Below are 15,848 nucleotides of genomic sequence, written 5' to 3'. Positions count from 1 at the left end.
CGCACTAGTAACACCGTGGGTGTTCCAGTCGGTCTATGTGTTTCCTCCTCTTCCTCTCATACCCAAGGTGCTGAGAATCGTAAGAAAAAGAGGAGTGAGAACAATACTCATTGTTCCGGATTGGCCAAGAAGGACTTGGTACCCGGAACTGCAAGAAATGCTCACAGAGGACCCATGGCCTCTGCCTCTCAGACAGGACCTGTTACAATAGGGGCCCTGTCTGTTCCAAGACTTACCGCGGCTGCGTTTGACGGCATGGCGGTTGAACGCAGGATCCTAGCGGAAAAAGGGATTCCGGATGAAGTTATTCCTACGCTGATAAAGGCTAGGAAGGACGTGACAGCAAAACACTATCACCGTATATGGCGAAAATATGTTGCCTGGTGTGAGGCCAGGAAGGCCCCTACAGAGGAATTCCAGCTGGGCCGGTTCCTGCACTTCCTACAGTCTGGAGTGACTATGGGCTTGAAGTTTTGGTCCATAAAGGTCCAGATTTCGGCCCTATCCATTTTCTTTCAAAAGGAACTGGCTTCTCTTCCTGAAGTTCAGACGTTTGTTAAGGGAGTGCTGCATATTCAGCCCCCTTTTGTGCCACCAGTGGCACCTTGGGATCTCAACGTGGTGTTGGGTTTCCTGAAATCCCACTGGTTTGAGCCACTTAAGACCGTGGAGCTAAAATATCTCACGTGGAAGGTGGTCATGCTATTGGCCTTAGCTTCGGCTAGGCGTGTGTCAGAATTGGCGGCTTTGTCATGTAAAAGCCCCTATCTGGTTTTCCATATGGACAGGGCAGAATTACGGACTCGTCCGCAATTTCTGCCGAAGGTGGTGTCATCTTTTCATTTGAACCAACCTATTGTGGTGCCTGCGGCTACTCGTGACTTGGAGGATTCCAAGTTGCTTGATGTAGTCAGGGCTTCGAAGATCTATGTAGCCAGGACGGCTTGAGTCAGGAAAACTGACTCGCTGTTTATCCTATATGCATCCAACAAGTTGGGTACTCCTGCTTCAAAGCAAACCATTGCTCGCTGGATCTGTAACACGATTCAGCAGGCTCATTCTGCGGCTGGATTGCCGCATCCAAAATCAGTGAAAGCCCATTCCACAAGGAAAGTGGGCTCTTCTTGGGCGGCTGCCCGAGGGGTCTCGGCATTACAGCTTTGCCGAGCAGCTACTTGGTCGGGTTCAAACACATTTGCTAAGTTCTACAAGTTTGATACCCTGGCTGAGGAGGACCTTGTGTTCGTCCCAAGTGCGGACTTTCTGCAATACGTGTATATAGTTATTGCTTAATAAAGGGTTCTGTTATGTTGGCATCCATTGTTTGATGCTCTGTTGTTCATACTGTTGACTGGGTAAGTTTATCACAAGTTATACGGTGTGAGTGGTGTGGCTGGTATGAGTCTTACCCTGGATTCCAAAATCCTTTCCTTGTAATGTCAGCTCTTCCGGGCACAGTTTCCTTTTACTGAGGTCTGGAGGAGGGGCATAGAGGGAGGAGCCAGTGCACACCAGTAGTACTAAATATTTCTTAGAGTGCCCAGTCTCCTGCGGAGCCAGTCTATTCCCCATGGTCCTTACGGAGTCCCCAGCATCCACTACGTACTACGAGAAATAGATTTACCGGTGAGTAAAATCTTATTTTCTCAAGCCGTGTCTGATGCTGCGCATGCGCACAGCATCACACGGCTCAAAGCCGTCCTGTGTGAGCGACTGCCGGTTTCTCACGGATGGCAAAAAGCCGGACAACGTTTGTCCGGCTTTTTGCTATCCGGGAGAAACCGGCCAGTGTGTGTGCTATGGACTGGAGTCTATTTACTAAGCCGTGGAGAGAGAGTAAGTAGAAGCCAATCCGCTCCTAAAGATAAAAAAAGGACAGGAGTTGGTTGGTAGTTGGTACTGTTATCTCTTTCCAAAGCTTAATACCTAGCGTCCCTAAGAGGGCTTGGATGGAGATAAAGTAGATGGAAATAAAGTACCAGCCAATCAGCTCCTAAATCCTTTTTCAAACCCAACAGTCTGTAAAACTGCTGTTAGAAGCTGATTTGCTGGTAGTTTATCTTTGTCCAGTGTATCTCCATCCAAGGCTTAGTAAATAGACCCCTAAATACTATAGAGCATGTATGTGATGGACTGATGTATTTTTCCAAACCCTTTTTCTCTTGCGTCCTAGAGGATGTTGGGGTCCATATTAGTACCATGGGGTATAGACAAGTCCGCCAGGAGCCATTGGCACTTTAAGAGTTTGAGAGTGTGGGCTGGCTCCTCCCTATATGCCCCTCCTACCAGACTCCGTTTAGAAAATGTGCCCGGAGGAGCCGGTCACAGCTGGGGGAGCTCTACAGAGCTTCCTTAGAAAAATATTTTCTTAAGAGTTTATTTTTTTACAGGAGGCTGCTGGCGACAGCCTGCCTGCAACGAGGGACTGAGTGGGGAGCAGTGTCCGCCCTGCGTGGTCTGAGTCGCTCTCTGCCAACTGGACATTAAGCTTCAGAGGGGACAGATCGCGCCCCGCCACAGGGGAACGCTCACCCCAGCAGCCAGCCGCCACCCCCTTGCAGAGCTGAAGTGTGGCGAGTGAGTCACTGTCCCCCCTCAGAAGCAGGGGGTCGGTATGAAGATGGCGGCTTAAGGGTAGGAGCTCCCGGACTGCTCAGCGGTACTTCAGTGGGGCGCCCTGAGCCAGCACCTGACCCTACACTAACCAAATTAAGTCTGTCGGGGTCTGCGGATCTCAGCCAGCACAAAATCCTCAGGCCAGTATAATCTCAGAAGAGAGTGAAGACAGCGCCATTAAGGGGGCAGCGCCATTTTCCTGTCTGCAGCACACTGCCAGTGGAAGAACAGGTCCCTCCAGAGCACCTCCGGCTATCTGTAGGGTACCAGCGGGTTGTAGAAGGGAGGGGAGGCTGTATAAAGGCTGTGTCACCTATTAAGGGACACAGCGCTGGTTTGGGGTCTCCCTATACCTATAATAGCGGTGTGTGGGTTGGCTCCAATCTGTCTTTCTCTGCCATTCTTGGGGGGGAGGGGGGAACTCTGTCTACCCTGTACCTTGTGTTTATGTGGGGTGATTGGGGTGCAATTGCAAACATGTCTAGAGACTTTCCTATGCTGCAGAGGATTTATCTTCCCAGGAAGATCCCATCGCATGTAATCTGACACACTCCAGCCACATGAGGTCTAGCATTGTCTTGCATTAGGAGGAACCCAGGGCCAACCGCACCAGCATATGGTCTCACAAGGGGTCTGAGGATCTCATCTCGGTACCTAATGGCAGTCAGGCTACCTCTGGCGAGCACATGGAGGGCTATGCGGCCCCCCAAAGAAATGTCTGTTTCTGATCGTTTGAGTAGACACATGCACATTTGTGGCTTGCTGGAGGTCATTTTGCAGGGCTCTGGCAGTGCTCCTCCTGTTCCTCCTTGCACAAAGGCGGAGGTAGCTGTCCTGCTGCTGGGTTGTTGCCCTCCTACGGCCTGCTCCACGTCTCCTGATGTACTGGCCTGTCTCCTGGTAGCGCCTCCATGCTCTGGACACTACGCTGACAGACATAGCAAACCTTCTTGCCACAGCTCGCATTGATGTGCCATCCTGGATGGCTGCACTACCTGAGCCACTTGTGTGGGTTGTAGACTCCGTCTCATGCTACCACTAGAGTGAAAGCACTGCCAGCTTTCAAAAGTGACCAAAATATCAGCCAGAAAGCATAGGAGCTGAGAAGTGGTCTGTGGTCATCACCTGCAGAACAACTCCTTTATTGGGGGTGTCTTGCTAATTGCCTATAATTTCCACCTGTTGTCTATTCCTTTTGCACAACAGCATGTGAAATTGATTGTCAATCAGTGTTGCTTCCTAATACCTCTTTCAGACAGAAAAGTCTGAAAGTCCTGGCAATTACCTGGCATTTCAGTGCCGGGTCGTTTTGCTGGGACCTGCCTGACCCCCCCTCCCCCCCCTTCTTCACACAGACATGCAAATTACCGGGTCGAAAATTTCGACCCGGAAATTTGCAGATCATCACGGGTATTTTGTCTGTGTGATTAAGGGTCAACCCGTGTCCTAATTCCCGTGTCTCCGACCTTGGTAAATTCCTGGGTCGTAGTCCCGGGAATTACAACACGGGTTGACCCTTTCACACAGAAAAAGGACCCGTGTGTTACATGAAATTACCGGGTGGAACTGCTTCACCCGGTAATTTCATCTTCTGTCTGAAAGGGGTATTAGTGGACAGTTTGATTTCACAGAAGTGTGATTGACTTAGTGTTTAAGTGTTCCCTTTATTTTTTTGAGCTGTGTGTGTGTATATGTATGTATGTATGTATGTGTATATGTTATGTATGTATATAATGTGTATATATATATATATATGTGTGTGTGTGTGTGTGTGTATGTATGTATGTATGTATGTATGTGTGTGTGTGTGTATATATATATATATATATATATATATATATATATATATATATATATATATATATATATATATATATAGCAGTCCAGTGCAGTTTTATTGTCTTACTAAAATAATTATCTGCATTGTGAGTGTGTGTGCCTGTATCTGCTGTGTGTATCCCAGCTTTATCTATCACTGTATTCTGTACCCTAAAGGACTAGGTGCATCTGGTCACAGTGTTTACCGTTAAGTGTATTCTACTGTGTACTCTGTCACATCATACTGGATTTATTCGCCGGTGTTGTGTACTGTGTACGCAGTCACATACTAGGGGATTTATTCGCAGGTGTTGGACTCTGCATGGCTGTATCGTACTAATACACTCTGCTGTTACATCTCTGAAAATGTCTACCGAAAAGGGCGGGAAATCCGAGGATGCTCCTGCATCATGCAGCGCATGCGCCAAGGATTTGCCTGAGGGGGAAGTTTTGTATGATGGTCTGTGTACTACGTGCAATACATCTCCCAGTCAGTTCGCAGCTCCTGTTACCAATCAGGAGCCACCTTGGGCGGCATTCTCATCTATGCTAAATACGCTTGTGACATGCCTTACGCCCCCCTATGGGACCTCCTGTGCCATTACAGTCACATATTGTCCCTGTGGTAAATCCGCCTTGGGTGGATAATTTGTCTACCCCGTTGCAGCAATTGAATCAATCCTAGGTTAGACATAGGACTGCCCCAAGGTGGTCATTCCGAGTTGTTCGCTCGCTAGCAGTTTTTAGCAGCCGTGCAAACGCTATGCCACCTCCACATTGGGAGTGTATTTTAGCTTAGCAGAAGTGCGAACGAAAGGATCGCAGAGCGGCGGCAAAGTTTTTTTTGTGTGCAGTTTTAGAGTAGCTCAATACCTACTCAGCACTTGCGATGACTTCAGACTGTTCAGTTCCTGTTTTGACATCACAAACACGCCCTGCGTTCGCCTAGCCACGCCTGCGTTTTTCCTGGTACGCCTGCGTTTTTTCGAACACTCCCTGAAAAGTCAGTTGACACCCGGAAACGCTCACTTCATGTCAATCACTCTGCGGCCAGCAGTGCGACTGAAAAGCTTTGCTAGATCCTGTGTAAGGCTACATCGTTTGTTGAAATAGTACGACGCGCGTGCGCATTGTGCCGTTTTTTTGCCTCATCGCTGCACAGCGAACGCATGCAGCTAGCGAACAACACGGAATGACCACCAAAGTCACTCTCGTGTCACGAGGTCATCTAAGCGGGCTACTTTCTCCTCACAATCCACTAATCTCTCAGAAGATTCTTCTGATGAAGATGAGGAGCATACTGTCCTGTCAGACACTGACACAGCTGCTTCTGACGAGGAATCTGCAACACAGGTTGAGGTCCCTGACCTAGTGGTTGCTATTAAGCAGATCCTCTAAATATCAGATGATGATGAGTATTCCACTAAGGTGTCTAAGAAACCTGATAAGTTTGAAAGTCAGAAGGTAACTAAAACATTATTACCGCATTCTGACCATTTAGTGGACATACGAGAACCCTGGATTACTCCAATGAAGAAATTCTTCCTGTCTAAAAGGATGGTGGCTTGCTATCCTATCCCTGCAGAATTGTGTAACAAGTGGGAAAATTCACCGCCGGTGGATTCCCATGTCACCCGTCTGGTGGTGTCATCTACTCTGCCTGTCACCACTGTCCCCTCACTGAAAGAACCGACAGATAAGCGTGTGGAGGGATGCCTGAAGTCTATTTACTCCCTTACAGGTGCTGTACATAGACCCACTATAGCAGCCTCCTGGGCTGCAAAAGGTATTGAAGCATGGGTTCAGGCATTAGAGTATGAGTTGCCCCCGGATATATTTGACAATGCCAGACCATTCCTGTCTCATATTACTACCGCTGCCTATTACATACAGGAGGCGTCCCCTGAGACAGGTGTATTGGCAGCCAAGGCAGCAACTATGTCCATCCTGGCTCGCCGTATTCTGTGGTTGAGGTCATGGAAGGTGGACTTGGACTCCATAAAGACCTTGGAGGTACTACCTTTTAAGGGAGACATCTTATTTGGGGAAGACCTCAAGCAGCTGCTAAGACTGCTTTTCTCCCTAATACTACTCCTTCGACACAGAAGGCAAAAGGTACCATTTTTCACTCCTTTCGACCTCAAGGGAAAGCAAAAGGTCAGGCATACCCAAGACTATCTCATGCTTCTAAAAGCACAAAGCCCAAGGCAAAACAATCTAGAAGCAGGCTGACGGGCTGCCCAAAACACGACAAGCTTGCCACATGATGGGGCGGGCCTCCCCTTGGGTGACCCAAGGGTGGGAGGCTGACTTCTGCAATTCTTCCTGGTCTGGTTAAAGACCACTTTAGATGCTTGGGTGCGAGAAGTTGCCCCTCACGGGTATGCAGTCTCTTTCAAGAGGCGTCCCCCTCGCCAGTTTTGCACCACGGTTATCCCTTTGGATCTGTTAAAGGCGCAAGCTCTACAATTGGTTGTGCGTTCCCTCTTGGAGACAGGAGTGGTGGTGCCGGTACCTCTGTCCCAGAGAGGCAGAGGATACTACTCGATCCTGGTTCTAGTACTGAAACCCAATGTGTCTTTCCGGCCCATGCTCAACCACAAATCACTGAACAAGTTTGTGAGAGTTTCCATATTCCGTATGGAAACACTGCCCTCAATTAAACTGGCCATGGAACCCGGACACTATATGGTGTCCCTGGATATACAAGATGCTTACCTGCATATACCTATTGCCATATCGCATCCGCATATCTGCGGTTTGCTATTGGAGTCTTCATCAGGAGGTCTTTCAACTCTTAGTGGACATGTGGGGTCTACCAGTTCTTATCTTCGGATCAAGGTCCAGGGTTCCTCAAGCAGCGTTCGTGGACGTACTGGCAATTCCATGGAACTTTCGGCTACCCTACGTGTTCCCCTCCAGTGTCTCTCCTGCACAGGGTGCTCCAGTGTGGCCCAGACGGCATTGGTACTCGGACCTGCAGGGTCTATCAATAAAGCGTCCTCTTCTACTTCCTCAATGCCCAGACCTCCTCGTTCATGGCCCTTGTGTCTACCCGGACCTGGACAGACTGGCTTTGACGGCGTGGCTTTTGAAGCATCACTCCTAAAGGCCAAAGGATTCTCCGAGGCTGTTATCCAAACTATGCTGAAGGGCTGCAAACCGGCATCTGAGCGGATTTATTACAGGGTCTGAACTACTTACTTCACGTGGTGTGCTGCTAAGAATTACGATGAATACAAATTCAGAATTTCCAGACTTCTGGCTTTTCTGCGACAAGGCATGGACTTAGGCCTTCGTCTGGCCTCCCTCAAGGTTCATATCTCTGCCTTGACGGTGTGGTTTCAGAGAAAAATTGCGTCTCTTCCAGATGTTCATACTTTCACTCGGGGTATTTTACGGATGCAGCCTCCCTATGTCCCTCCTATGTCTCCATAGGATCGGTCATTTTTCCTGAATGCCCTGCAAGAGTCTCCATTTGAGCCTTTTGTGTCAGTGGACCTTAAATGGCTCATGGTCAAAGTCTTGTTCCTACTTGGCTATTGCCTCTGTTAGGAGGGTGTCAGACCTAGGCGCTCTGCCCTGTCGTCCACCCTTTCTGATATTTCACCGTAACCGGGCGGTTCTTCGAACTCGCCCTGGTTATTTGCCTAAGGTGGTGTCCTCTTTTCACCTTAACAAAGAGATTGTGGTTCTGTCCTTCATCTCTTCTGATTTATCCTCAAAAGTGCGGTCTTTGGATGTGGCAAGGGCTCTCCGTATTTATGTGGAGAGGACTGCCTTTATCAGAAGGTGAGATACTCTTTTTCTACTTTGTTTTTCACAAACGTGGCTGGACTGTGAATAAGCAAACCTTGGCCAAATGTATTATAATGGTGATTGCACAAACCTATGCGCAGGCTGGAGTCCCAGTTCCTGCTGCTATCAAAGCCCATTCTACTCTGACTGTTCGACCTTTTTGAGTGGCCTGCCGAGGCGCGTCCGCTGAAAAATTGTGTAAGGCGTCTATGTGGTCCTCAGTGAACACCTTCATTGGGTTCTATGCCTTCGATACTTCCGCCTTCCAGGATGCTTCCTTTGGATGCCGGGTTCTCATACCCGCTGCGGCGCGTCCCCTCCCATGAGGAACTGCTTTAGGACATCCCCAATGTTTCCCTGTGGAAACAAATGTACCTCGCTGCAGAAAAGGAGATTTATGGTAGACTTACCATGGTTAAATCTTTCTGCGAGGTACATTGGTTCCACAGGGCGCCCACCCTGACTCACCTAGCTTCTATGGGTTTGTATGGCATTAGCCGCTAGTCCCTTCACCTGTCGTGAGAATGTGGTTCTATGTGACTAACATCTACCTTCTTTTACCTGCTCCTGCATTGGACTGGTTAACGAAACTGAGCTCACAGTGCCTGGAGGCGGGGTTATAGAGGAGGTCCCAATGCATCCTAGGACAGTCTAAAGCTTTAGTCTGTTGATGCCTGGATCAAGATCCATCTCTACACCCCGATGTTTCCCTATGGAACCAATGTACCTCGCAGAAAGAGATTTATCCATGGTAAGTCTACCATAAATCTCCTTTTCTCTATCTCAACTAGAGTGTTCATATCGATCGCACACATCGTCCAGTGTATAGGTCCTTAAATTTTACACTGGTTCATATCTGTGACCATTCACAGGAGGTACACCGTGGGGCATGCCTGTTCTAATCCCACTAAAAGACCACAGTAAAAGGACCACAGTATGTGATGGATCTTATTCCGTTGTTCCAGGAATGTAAAAAAAATAATAATCTCAAAAAATCTTTACCTAAGAATAAGGTATATGAACTCTTGCCTATTGTGGATACTATACTGTGCATCTGTTAGCATCTGATTATATGTACTGGTAATAATTATTTTCCAGTTATTCAACTGTAATGACATGGACAACATATTAATATTTATATAGTGTCTATATATAATGAAGCCCTTGACAGAAAAACTGTAATCATTCACATTAGTCCCTACCCCAATGGAGCTTACATAGCCCACTACCACACAGACACAACAAGGGTCATTTTGTTTGAAGTTATTGAACACAGCAGTATAACGTTGGAGTGGTGGAGGAAATTAGAGCACATGTTTATTCACTCAGTAAATCTAACTGAAAATCACTTCCTACCTTTCCCCTAATATGTTCTGTTGCTGCAGTGGTTTGCCATCTTGAAACATCATTATGCAGTTAGGGACTGAGGGGGTCATTTCGAGTTGATCGCATGGTAGAAGATTTTTGCAGCCGTATGATCAGATTGTTGCTACCTATGGGGGGAGTGTATTTTAGCATAGTAAGTGTGTGATTGCTTGTGCAGGGGACATGTGTATAAAGTTTTTGTGCAGTTTCTGAGTAGCTCTGAACTTACTCAGCCACTGCGATCACTTCAGCCTGTCAGGTCCCGGAATTGACTTCAGACACCCGCCCTGCAAACGTCTGGACATGCCTGTGTTTTCCACGGCACTCCCAGAAAACTGTCAGTTGCCACCCAGAAACGCCTTCTTGCTGTGAATCACCTTGCGATTGCCGCTGCAATCGCTTTCTTCGTAAGATCCCACGCTGCCCGGCGTTTCCCGGTTGCGGCGCATGCGCAGATCAGACCCGATCGCACCGCTGCAAAAAACAGCGTGCGATCTGGTCGGAATGACCCCCTGAGTCTGGTTAACATAGAAACCCATGCAAGTACAGGGAGAGTCCACACAGTGAGTGCCTTGATAAAAACAAACCCATGACCTCAGTGCTGTGAGGCAGTACTGCTAACCATTACATCATTGTACTGCCTGCTACTGCTAAATTCTGCAAAAGCAGCAGGGGATGTCTTGTGTTAACAGATGCCTCCTACATGCTTTTGTACAATTATTAGTCAGATAATCTGCCAGATCTGGCTTGTTGGAATGAAAATCTGGTAATGGATGAGAGCAAATAACAATAGACCATTTACTCCGAAACACTGTAAAAATGCCAAAACCTGTCATTTATATAAATTGGTTAAATCACGCATTTAACTAGTTTGTCTGAATGGCCATTTTTGTCTGTTTTCCAGTATATGTGAACAAATGGCTATTGTTTGCTCTCATCCATTACCAGATTTTCATTCCAACCAGCCAGATCTGGTAGATTATCTGCCATACACTATACAATTATATGTCCAGCTTTAGTGCAAAGTGACAGCAACAAGAGGATGGCTAACTAGTAGTACTGGCTGATGTACTGTTTTAGAAACAGGCACTCTCTTTAATAAAACAGAAGCAAACTTCCCCAAGCTTGTTTACTAGTGGTTAGCATAGGTTAACTGCTTTGAATAAATGGTCCTTATGTGTTTGTGTCCCTATGCTGCGGAATTTAGTTTGTAATCTTTATACAAATGCTACAGAAATGATCTAGGAATATGGTGTAAATGAAAAATGCAGCTAGCATTCAACAGGTTTTGCATATTATTCATGAGTCCATTTGTCAGAAAATTTTAAGAGGTATGCTAAAAGAAAAAAAAAAATTATTGAAAAATTAGCCACCAGAAAATAACTGGAGGTCCGAGAAGTTTTAAAAATGCCATAATTATTTTCCTTAATTAATCTTACTCCATGTTCCAGCATTCAGACAGTTGGAGCGAGAAAATTAGTAAGTACAGTGACTGATTTTTATTTTATTATTTTACAGTGTTGTGAAATACAATTTTGTTTTATGTTATTATTTTTTTTTTTTTTTTATCTTTTAGGATTATTTAATATTGTAACAGAAATGTTTCTGCCTCATATCAGCTTTTTGGATCTAGAACACACTGTATTTTCCCAGGTGCTACCAAAGGTAACATTTGATAAGACAAAATGCAAGTTTACTTACTCAAACACATAGAATGTAAATTATCTGTATAGTAGGTACTCAAGTTAATGTATAGTTGCAGATACATAGCAAACCAAATACTTAGCCAAAGGAAACTTTATTAAAATCATTCCCTCTGACTCACATAATGCAAAAAAAAATCACAGTTTTTTGACTGAATAGAGCTGTGATACTGGGGAAAAAAAGAAGAGATTATTTAAAATGAGTGAAAAAGTAAGATACCGTACATTTATTTGATTCGGTTGAATCCCTATTTGATACATTAAAATAATTTGCTTAATATTTTGTTTATGTAATTTGTTATATTGTGTATATGTTAATTATTGTAACTTTCTTCATCATAGTAAACTCCAGGTTTCTTTGTTTGAGATTAAACTTTTAAAACAACTTGCCACATAGGCTAAGTAGAGTGCTTGTATTAACAGTCGTTTTACCACTGTAGGGGGGGTACACACGTGGCGATTTTTACTTAATTTCTAAGCAATCTGACTAGATTGCTTAGAAATTAAGCACACATCGCTCCGTGTGTAGGGTGCCGGCGATAGCGTATCGCTGTCTATAGATTTGGCATGCATGCATGCCAAATCTAGTTAAGATCGCTCACAAGTGAGCATCTCCCCCCCCCCCATCGCTCAGCACACATTGCACAGTGTGCTGAGTGGGGGGAGAGATGTGTGCTGAGCAATCTGTGATAGATCGCTCAGCACACACCTCCACGTATGTACCCCCTTTTCTCTTACGTCCTAGATACTGGGGTCCATTTAGTACCATGGGGTATAGACGGGTCCACTAGGAGCCTTGGGCATTTAAAAAAATAAGATTTTAAACCTACCGGTACATCTTTTTCTCGCAGTCCGTAGAGGATGCTGGGGACTCCGTAAGGACCATGGGGATAGACGGGCTCCGCAGGAGACATGGGCACTTTAAGAAAGACTTTAGGTATGGGTGTGCACTGGCTCCTCCCTCTATGCCCCTCCTCCAGACCTCAGTTAGAGAAACTGTGCCCAGAGGAGACGGACAGTACGGGGAAAGAATTTTTGTTAATCGAAGGGCAAGATTCATACCAGCCACACCGATCACACCGTATAACTTGTGTATCCATTAAACAGTTAACAGTATGAAAAAACAACTTGGCATCAGTCCAAAACTGATGAAACTATAACATAACCCTTATGTAAGCAAAACTATATTCAAGTCTCGCAGAAGTAGTCCGCACTTGGGACGGGCGCCCAGCATCCTCTACGGACTAGGAGAAAAAGATTTACCGGTAGGTTTAAAATCTTATTTTCTCTGACGTCCTAGTGGATGCTGGGTACTCCGTAAGGACCATGGGGTATAGACGGGCTCCGCAGGAGACTGGGCACTCTTAAAAGAAAGATTAGGTACTATATCTGGTGTGCACTGGCTCCTCCCTCTATGCCCCTCCTCCAGACCTCAGTTAGTATCTGTGCCCGGCCAGAGCTGGATGCACCCTAGGGGCTCTCCTGAGCTTCCTAGAAAAGAAAGTATTTGTTAGGTTTTTTATTTCCAGTGAGATCTGCTGGCAACAGACTCACTGCTACGTGGGACTGAGGGGAGAGAAGCGAACCTACCTGCTTGCAGCTAGCTTGGGCTTCTAAGGCTACTGGACACCATTAGCTCCAGAGGGATCGAACACAGGCCCAGTCCTCGGTCGTCCGGTCCCGGAGCCGCGCCGCCGTCCCCCTTGCAGAGCCAGAAGAACGAAGAAAAGTTGAAAATCGGCGGCTGAACACTCCGGTCTTCATTAAGGTAGCGCACAGCACTGCAGCTGTGCGCCATTGCTCCCTTAGCACACCACACACTCCGGTCACTGATGGGTGCAGGGCGCTGGGGGGGGCGCCCAGGGCAGCAATTAGATTACCTTACTTGGCGAAAAGCACATAATACAGTCTGAAACTGTATATGTGCAGTAACCCCCGCCATTAAAGTACATAAAAGGACAGAAGCCCGCCACTGAGGGGGCCGGGCCTTCTTCCTCAGCACACCGGCGCCATTTTCTATTCACAGCTCAGCTGGAAGGAAGCTCCCCAGGCTCTTCCCTGCAGTATCCTGGTACACAAAGGGTAAAAAAGAGAGGGGGGGCACATAAATTTAGGTGCAAAACTGTGTATATAAGCTGCTATAGGGGAAAAATCACTCAGTATAGTGTACATCCCTGTATTATATAGCGTTGTGGTGTGTGCTGGCGTACTCTCTCTCTGTCTCTCCAAAGGGCCTGGTGGGGGAACTGTCTTCAAATAGAGCATCCCCTGTGTGTGTGGTGTGTCGGTACGCGTGTCGACATGTCTGAGGTAAAAGGCTCCTCTAAGGAGGTGATAGAGCGGATATGTGTGTGGGAGGGTGTCTCCGTCGACAACGCCGACACCTGTTTGGATATGTGTAAGTGCTGAGGTAAAATTATTGCACAAAAGGTTAGGGAACAGAAAGGAAATCTACCCTGGTCTGTCCCTATGTCACAGAGTCCTTCAGAGTCTCTCTATGTTCACTATCCAAAATAACAAAGTATCGACACAGAGTTTAACTCCACTATCGACTACGATAATGCAAAGTTACAGCCAAGAGGGCTAAAAGATATTCAATATATGATTATTGGAATAAAATATGATTTGCATATCACTGATGACTCATCTGTCCCTGACACGAGAGTACACATGTTAAGGGGAAGAATGCTGAGGTAAATTTCCCTCCTCTCATGAGGAAAAAGAGCGGGAATCTCCAGACAAGAGACGGCAGCTTCCCACAAGAGAATTCTCAGGCTGTATCCTTTCCCCACTAGGGCCAGGATGTGTTGAGAATCTTCCCCTTGGGTGTCCTGTTTGCACTAGCTATTCTCAGGGATCCTGCAGATAGTGCGCACATTCTAGTATACTACCCAGACTGGCGATTGTGTCGGCATGGGTTTATAGCGCTGTGGCAGCGTGGACAGGTACCTTATCAGCAGAGATTGAGACCCTAGTATGCATATAAATATTTTAAGATGCGGTCTTAAGTGATAGATATATAATTATAAAGCATGCCCAAAGGGACATGAGTATACTGGGTCCTAGAGACAAAAGCTATGTCGATTTCTGCTTGACGTGTCCTGTAGAATATACATTGGACAGATGATGCCGACTTAAGACGCATATGGAAGGCTGAGGATTGTGTGGAGAAAGGTTCTCGGGCCTGGTCTCCACAGCTATAGCTGGTAATTCTGATATTTTGCCTTATATTCCTGCACAGCCTAGGAAAGCACGACATTATTAAATGCAGCTTTTCGAATAAAGAAACAAGAAAGTCTGAGGTGCGTCCTTTCTTGTCAGAGCCGGGGGCAGAGGAAAGAAGCTGTACAACACAGCTAGTCCCCAGGAAAAGAAGTCCTCCCCGGCCTCTACAAAAATCCACCGCATGTCGCTGGGGCTCCACAGGCGGAGCTAGGCCCGGTGGGGACACGCCTTCGTAAGTTCAGCCACAAGTGGGTTCACTCCCTGTTAGATCCCTGGGCAATAGAAATTGTATCGCAGGGGTACAGGCTGGACTGTGAGAAGATGCCCCCTCACCGAGGACCCGGCGGGCTTCCCCCCAAGAGAGGGAGCCAGTGTTAACTGCAATTCGTAAATTTGTATCTTCAACAGGTGGTGGTCAAGGGTCCCCTCCTTCAACAAGAGGGTGTTATTATTCGACCATGTTATAATCCCGAAACCAGACGGTTCGGTTAGACCCATATTGTATTAAAATCCCTGAACATATACCTGAAAAGGTTCAGGTTCAAGATGGAATCGCTAAGAGCGGTCATTGCAAGCCTGAAATGAATCTGACATAAGGGATGCATACCTTCGTGTCCCCATTTATCCACCTCATCAGGCGTACCTCAGAATTGCGGTACGGGATTGTCATTACCAATTTCACCAAGGTAATGGCGGATATGATGGTGCTCCTGCGGAAGCAAGGTGTCACTATTATCACATACTTGGATGATCTCCTCATAAAAGCGAGATCAAGAGAGCAGTGGCTGGACACCGTATCACCTTCTCTGGAAGTGAAACGGCAACACGACTGGATTCTATATATTCCGAAGTCGCAGTTGGTTCCTACAGCTCATCTGCCTCGCCTAGGCATGATCCTAGACACAGACCAGAAGAGGGTTTATCTCCCGATAGAGAGAGCTCAGGAGCTCATGACACTAGTCAGGAATCCATTGAAAACCAAAACAGGTGTCAGTGCATCACTGCACTCGAGTCCTGGGAAGGATGATGGCATCATACGAGGCCATCCCCTTCGGCTGGTTCCATGCAAGGACAATGGAACTTTCTGGACAAGTAGTCCGGATCACATCTTCAGATGCATCGGTTAATCACCCTATCCCCCAGGGCCAGGGTGTCTCTCCTGTGGTGGCTGCGGAGTGCTCACCTTCTCGAGGGCCGCAGATTCGGCATTTAGGACTGGGTCCTGGTGACCACGGATGCAAGCCTCCGAGGGTAGTGGGGCAGTTACACAGGGAAGAAAATTCCAAGGTTTGCGGTCAAGCCAACAGACTTGCCTTCACATCA

General features: G+C 46.8%; 1 protein-coding gene across 4 annotated transcripts in view; it reads left to right on the top strand.

The window, feature by feature from the left end:
• FIRRM (FIGNL1 interacting regulator of recombination and mitosis) overlaps positions 1 to 15,848 on the top strand; it is a 926,412-nt gene that overhangs the window by 10,551 nt on the left and 900,013 nt on the right. For 3 of the 4 annotated variants that reach the window (XM_063940283.1, XM_063940285.1, XM_063940284.1), the window contains exons 2-3: positions 11,037 to 11,076; positions 11,174 to 11,262. In XM_063940283.1, the coding sequence (XP_063796353.1) occupies positions 11,037 to 11,076; positions 11,174 to 11,262 (129 nt within the window). Of the gene's footprint in view, positions 1 to 11,036; positions 11,077 to 11,173; positions 11,263 to 15,848 lie in introns of those variants that run through there. The other variant, XM_063940286.1, reaches the window with a different exon arrangement.

The sequence above is a fragment of the Pseudophryne corroboree genome, chromosome 9 (genome assembly GCF_028390025.1).
Source record: "Pseudophryne corroboree isolate aPseCor3 chromosome 9, aPseCor3.hap2, whole genome shotgun sequence".
Classification (NCBI taxonomy): domain Eukaryota; kingdom Metazoa; phylum Chordata; class Amphibia; order Anura; family Myobatrachidae; genus Pseudophryne; species Pseudophryne corroboree.
Note: the sequence above shows the minus strand (reverse complement) of the source record. Positions and strands in the feature narration are given on the sequence as shown.